The 6,175-nt window shown below is 61.1% G+C and overlaps 1 protein-coding gene across 1 annotated transcript; it reads left to right on the top strand.

Annotated features, from left to right (window-relative positions):
• Nucleotides 1–246: 246 nt before the first annotated feature.
• Nucleotides 247–3,803, top strand: SFXN3 (sideroflexin 3). Its single transcript, XM_010564827.1, has 10 exons — nucleotides 247–410; nucleotides 629–799; nucleotides 993–1,091; nucleotides 1,365–1,440; nucleotides 1,901–1,986; nucleotides 2,392–2,519; nucleotides 2,645–2,694; nucleotides 2,850–2,899; nucleotides 3,360–3,407; nucleotides 3,707–3,803. Exons 1-10 carry the CDS (start codon nucleotides 247–249, stop codon nucleotides 3,801–3,803), a joined length of 969 nt encoding a protein of 322 aa, XP_010563129.1.
• Nucleotides 3,804–6,175: the final 2,372 nt, after the last annotated feature.

Consider the following 6,175-nt stretch of genomic DNA (forward strand, 5'->3'; position numbering starts at 1 on the left):
TGGGGGGGCTCCCCACTGACAGATTGCAGGGTGAGTGGGGTGCAGTGGTGGTAGGGGTCACCCCACCTGCGAGCTGCCCCATCTGCTGGGTGGGCTCGGGGGTCCCCACTCTGCTCCATTGCAAGGGGGTTCCCCATCCCCCACTCGTGTCCCCCCAGGCTGGGGGAGCTCCAGAGCTGCCCCAGCGGGGATGCAGGGTGCAGGGTCACAGGCACCACATCCCACATAACCGCCCCCCCCCAGAAGATGCCACCGTCCCTCCCTGCCACCATCAACATCCGGGAGCCCCGCTGGGACCAGAGCACCTTCCAGGGCCGGGCCAAGCACTTCTTCATGGTGACCGACCCCCGAAACCTGCTGCTTTCGGGGGCCACGCTGGAGGAGGCCCGCCGGGTGGTGGAGGACTACAGGTACCGAGGGGGGAGCTGTACCCCCAGCACCGCTCCTGGGCAGGATACGGCCTCAGGGCCATCCCCAGGGGTGGGAACAGGTGCTGGCCCCCGCCCTGGCCAAAGCCAGCCCTCCACATTGCCTGGCTGGTCCCTAAGGCATCTCCCAGCTGCCCCACATGGGGTGGGGGGCCAGGCAGGGCATGGGTCTCCCAACAGGTGCTACCCTTACCCGGCAGGGCGGGCACGGTACCCCCGGGTCTAACAGAGGACCAGCTCTGGCGGGCGAAGTACATCTACGACTCGGCTTTCCACCCCGACACGGGTGAGAAGATGCTCCTCATAGGGCGCATGTCCGCCCAGGTGCCCATGAACATGACCATCACCGGTTGCATGTTGACCTTCTACAGGTACCTGTCCCCTCCTCAGCCCAGGGCCAGGAGGCTGCTGGGGGGGGGGGGGGGATTCCTGCCCCCTCCCCAGCACCCTTCTGGCCCTGGGCTGAGGCGGGGACACATGCCCCTTACCCTGCAAGGCACCCATGCTGTAAGAGCATGGGTGGCATCCCCCAGTGCCACCAACACCCTCTTCTCTCTCTGGTAGGACCACGCCGGCCGTGCTGTTCTGGCAGTGGGTCAACCAGTCCTTCAACGCCATTGTGAACTACACCAACCGCAGTGGGGATGCACCCATCACCCCCAGGTAAGCATCCCTCTGGCCAGGTCCTTGTGGCACCCCAAAATGCCAGGGGGGTGCCTTGAATAGCTTCTTGAATAGCGGGGGGCTGTGAGATGGGACGATGGGAACCTGGTGCAGCCAGAGATGGACACCAGTGGGGCTGTCAGGGTTAGTGATATTGCTGGGAGAGGAACCCAGGTGTCCTGATGCTATTAAAGGGCATGCTGTCCCCTCCTTTGGGGGCAGGGGTGGGATGGGGGGACCCTGGCTTATTGGTGTCACCTCCTGCTCTTGCAGCCAGCTGGGGACAGCCTATGTGAGTGCGACCACAGGGGCAGTTGTCACAGCACTGGGGCTCAAATCTCTCACCAAGGTAAGGTGGCTCTGGGCCATCTCTGGCCAGGACACTTGGACCCTCCCTGTGGGGTCTTCCTGAGCTCTGACCTGAGTGGGCGATTCACCCCATCACCAGGGGCAGGGGAGAAAATGAAGGAAAGGGGTTTCCTGGGAGCACCCATGCAATGCAGCCCCTCTCCCCAGTGATGGCTCCAGAGATGGCCTGTCCTTCTGGTCCTGCTCCACCCCCAGCTGGATCTCTCCAGGCTTCTTTCACCCCTTGGCCTCCCTCCAGAGTTGGGAGAGGATGTGGGACTCCCCGGATCCTCTGGGCTGTGCAGCTTTCACTGGCTGGGAGTTGCAGGGGAGGAGGGAACGGTATTCCCCAGTGGGGCTGGGACACCCCAAGGTCTTGCAGGGGGACAGTGGCAGACTCGGGGACAGCCAGCTCTGCCCCCAGACTCTCTGCGTGACATGCTCCCTGCTTGCCCCCCCAGCACTTGCCAGCCCTCATTGGCCGGTACGTGCCTTTCGCGGCTGTGGCTGCTGCCAACTGCATCAACATCCCGCTGATGAGGCAGAGGTGAGCCCCTGGGCTGGGATGGGGTGCTTGGGCTCACATCGGGGTTCACCAGGCACTGGTGGGGGATGTGGGGAGCAGTGCCCGGGGCTTGCATCCTGGCCCTGCTGGCATCCCTTACCCTGGGGGATTGGTTTGAGGGTACGAGGACCTGGTTGCATCCCAAGAGGTTATCGGTTAAGCTGGCTGTGAACTCCCCATCCCCATCCAGCTCTGTTGAAGACCCCCCACGTGTGAATGTAGGTCCGGCTGAGACAACCCCAACTTACTACACAGGGAGTGGATGGGGAATAGAGGAGGATACCAGCTTCCCGTGGAGACATGCCCATATGCTGTGTCCCTGCCCTGTTCCTTGATCCCCCCCACCTGTGTGCCCTGGGGCCCCCTCACGCCCTGCTCTCCCTGCAGAGAGCTCAAGCTGGGGATCCCCGTCACGGATGAGAATGGGAACCGCCTGGGTGAGTCCACGGCTGCAGCCCAGAAGGCCATTTTCCAGGTAGTGGTGTCCCGCATCGGCATGGCAGCCCCGGCCATGGGTGAGTCTCCCCTCCTCCACCCGTGTCTGGGGGCTGCAGCTGGTCCCTGGCAGCGTGGAACAGGGTCCCACGGCTGGCAGGGGGCTGTGAGTACTGGGAGCTCATCTCCTTCCCTTCTGCCCCAGCCATCCCCCCGGTGATCATGAATGCGCTGGAGAAAAGAGCTTTTCTGAAGGTACTGGTGGTCCTGGGTTGGGAGGGTGAGCAAGGGGACACCCCCCTAGCTTATGGCAGCGCTGACACCCCTCGGGGCTGGCACCCTGTCGGAAAACAGGCACCTTCCTGCCACGTTCGTCCCCCTGACTCACAGCCTCTCCCTGTCCCTGGCAGCGGTACCCGTATCTGAACGCTCCTCTGCAGGTCGGCCTGGTGGGACTCTGGTAAGTCACCCTCTGCCGATGGGCATCGCTGCCCCAGGTGCAGACCGAGCCTGGGTATGAGGGGTAGTGCTGCTGGGGGGTCTGCTTGGCAGGGGAGGCGAGAGCCGCCCCAGAGCTCCTCGGGGGGTTGCCGGAGCTTGGCCAGGCTGGTGCCCCCCAGGCAGATGGGATGGGGAATGAGGTCCTGGGGCCAGGAGCTGTTTTGCTCCATCTCAATGTCTCTCAAGCTGGCCATGGGCTCCTGCTCAGCATTGCTATTCCCCCACACTGATGGGGACAGGCTTTGCCCCGCTTCAAGAGCCAAATGCAGGGTCTAGATCTTGGAGAGGGCATCTCCTTATCCCTTTCCTGGCTGAGCACCCGGCACGGCTCTGGGCTGCCTCCTTGCTGCTCTGGGGTCAGGCCACGGGTGGGAGCAGATTTCTGCAGCCCAGCTTCTCTCCATGTCCTTCCCTTGCAGCTTGGTGTTCGCGACCCCGCTGTGCTGCGCGCTCTTCCCACAGAAAAGGTAAGGACGGGTGCCTTGCCTGCGTGTACAGCCCCGTGGGGCAGGGCAGGGGGTGCAGGCGGGAGGTGTGGGGGCTCCTTGTGCTCTCTGACTCCGAAGAGATACCTTTGCTCCTTCAAGTGGTCAGAGGCTTGAAACTGTGTGCACACACATGTCCCTGTGCACACGCAGCAGTGCAGACCCAAAGGTCTGCGCTGAGCCATGGGGACAATGTTCCTGTGGGGTGCGGGTGGTTTCCCAACCCGGGGCTCCTAGCAGGTGTCCCCCCTCCATCCCCTGCATCCGTGTCCCCTCGGCAGCTCGATGCCCGTGAGCCGCCTGGAGCCTGAAGTCCAAGCTCAGATCCGGGAGAAAGATCCACGGCTGGAGACCGTCTACTTCAACAAAGGGCTCTGAACGGGAGGCCCGGGAGGCCCGGGGCGGCTGAGACGTGCCACAGAGCCGCTGGGCTGATGCATCGCTGAGCTTCGCCCCTCAGAGCCCCTTGGGGCCATTGCCACTTTCCCTTGGCCATCGCGTGTCTGTAGGTACCACTGTGCCGAACCCCTTCCCTGTGCCCGGGCTCAGTCCCGCTCTGGGGACCTCCTGGCTGGTACCCCTGTGTGTTTCTCCTGTGCTCACCCTGTGTGTGCCCGTAGCTGAGTGCAGTGCACGGGGGAGCGTGGGCAGCAGCACCAGGGACCTTGCGAGCAGGGATGTGGGGTGGGGAAGAAAATGGTGCTCCTCCCAGCTTTAGGAGGCAGCGGACAATCATAGCGATTGAAGGTTAGAACCCCTTTGCAGGCACTCCACGTTCCCCAGCGGTTCAGCAGCTGGTGGTGCCTGGGCATGGCAGAGCAGCTTTTGGAGAGGAAAACTCCCCAAACCCAAAACAGCCGTGGGTGAGTGATTTCAAGCACACACAGTGGCTCGAACCCAGGGGGGGCTCTCCCAGCCCAGGCGTGCACTTTCAGCTCACCCTCTGCTCTCCTCTGGGCTGCTCTGAGGATTTAATCTGGCTTTCTGCTCCTTCCATATCCAGAGCAAATGGCACATTTTAATCCCAGCAGAGAGTCCACGTTTTTGTTCTCACTTTAATGCCATCTCTGTTCAGGGCTGGGCTCCCCCTGAGGGGTCATTCTACCCCTTCCTGGAGTGCTTGCTTTCAGGTGGACCTTCTCAAATAGCTTTAAGTGCACCATGGTTTCCTCTAGTTATTTTTGATATACATATAATGTACCTATATATACCAAATAATAAAGGCAGGTTGTTTATACAAAACCAAAAGCAAAGAGAAGCATGTTGCTTGCCAATTTGTATGTGGTGGAAAGGGACTGCCATCAGGGTGAGGATGGGACAGGCAGCTTGGCTGCTGAGGTGCCCCTGTGTCCCCCGAGGCTGGGCTCTGCTCCCATTTTCCAGCCCGCTGTCTTTGCAGCAGCTCTGGCTGGCTTGGCGTGTGGTTAAGCTCATCCAGCTGTCAGGAGGGCTTTTTTTAGCGCAGGCGGCTTTGCACCTCACTGCCACACAGAGGGCTCTGCTAAGCTGCTGCCCTGGATGCTGCTGGTTTGAAGAGGCCAGAGCATCCCCCTGGCTCTGCCCACGCTCCCACCCCCTCTTGCAGCCTGCTCACAGGACGCTCTGCTTCAATCCCCAGCCCTGGGCCTGTGCCTGCCTCTCCAGCGAGGATATTTTTATCCCACTTTCTACCCATGGCTATCAGAGAGCATGTTGCTGCTGTCGTGGGACCCTGGCAAGCCTGCAGGCAGCAGCTGTGTCACCCACAGGCCAGGGCAGTCAGAAGGAGCAATGGATGTCCATGGCAGGAGAGGAGGGATGGAGGCAACTACGCTCCTCAGAGCCCCCGCACCAAGCCAGGATGGAGGAGTGAGAGTCGCTGCAAAGCCAAAGATGAGTAGATGCAGCAGCTGGCGAGATAAGGGCCAGGCAGCCCAGAGCCACCCTGTGCCGTAGCTTCCCCAGTGAGCAGGGGCTGGCAGAGGCCGGGCAGGGGGTGCTCCTCCCCCGTGGGGGCAGCCAGGATGACACCTGCATCCAGCACCCACCCAGGGTGGGGGAATGGATTGGGACAGGCGTGTCAGGGATCTGTCCCCCTCCTTCTGCTCGCCCCAGCATATTGCAAATATCTCCCCTGAGCCAGTCATTGGCGGCTTATAAATAATGCAGCCCCTCGCTGCGCAATAAGGGCTTGTCAGTAGCTATTCTGCTCTCATAAATTAAAGATGAAAAGGTACAAGGCTCTTGCCAGAAAAATGAAGACAAATTTTTAATAGCTTGCCAAGACACAGGGAGATGGAATGCTCGGGAAAAATGAATTACGTTTTTATTATGTGTTTTATTGTGGTGTAATTGAACGGGATTAGCTGAGAATACAATATATTTCCAGGGCAGTGCAAAGAAAACAAAAATAATGATGACACCTGCCTCCCCCCGCACCACCAGCCTGCGTGGGGACATCCTCCATGCATGCACTGGCTGGGAGCTGGCCCTGAGCTGCTGGTGGCTGCGAGAGGCAGAGATGGGGATGGGAGGGACCGGAGAGGACAGGAGGCTGGAGCCACAGGGGCTCAGGGTGGCCAGGTCTGGCCAGATTGCCGGACAGGGTCTGGGCTTACACCAAGAGCCCCCAGAGCCGTGGGGCTGGCGTGCAGGGCAGCGTGGCATGGCAGCACTCAGCCGCACAGAGCCACTGGCTGTCTTTCACCTGTCCCCATGTCCCCAGCTGCTTTCATCCCATCCCTAAGATCCCCTTTGGTCTGTCCCCGACC

The sequence above is a fragment of the Haliaeetus leucocephalus genome, unplaced genomic scaffold, assembly GCF_000737465.1.
Source record: "Haliaeetus leucocephalus isolate CR32 unplaced genomic scaffold, Haliaeetus_leucocephalus-4.0 Scaffold184, whole genome shotgun sequence".
Taxonomy (NCBI): Eukaryota; Metazoa; Chordata; class Aves; order Accipitriformes; family Accipitridae; genus Haliaeetus; species Haliaeetus leucocephalus.

Coding starts and splice junctions, on each gene's coding strand:
- SFXN3 (XM_010564827.1), top strand. CDS start 247: ATGCCACCGTCCCTCCCTGCCACCATCAACATCCGGGAGCCCCGCTGG. Junction 1,092..1,364: donor GATGCACCCATCACCCCCAG/GTAAGCATCCCT, acceptor CTGCTCTTGCAG/CCAGCTGGGGACAGCCTATG. Junction 3,408..3,706: donor GCGCTCTTCCCACAGAAAAG/GTAAGGACGGGT, acceptor TCCCCTCGGCAG/CTCGATGCCCGTGAGCCGCC.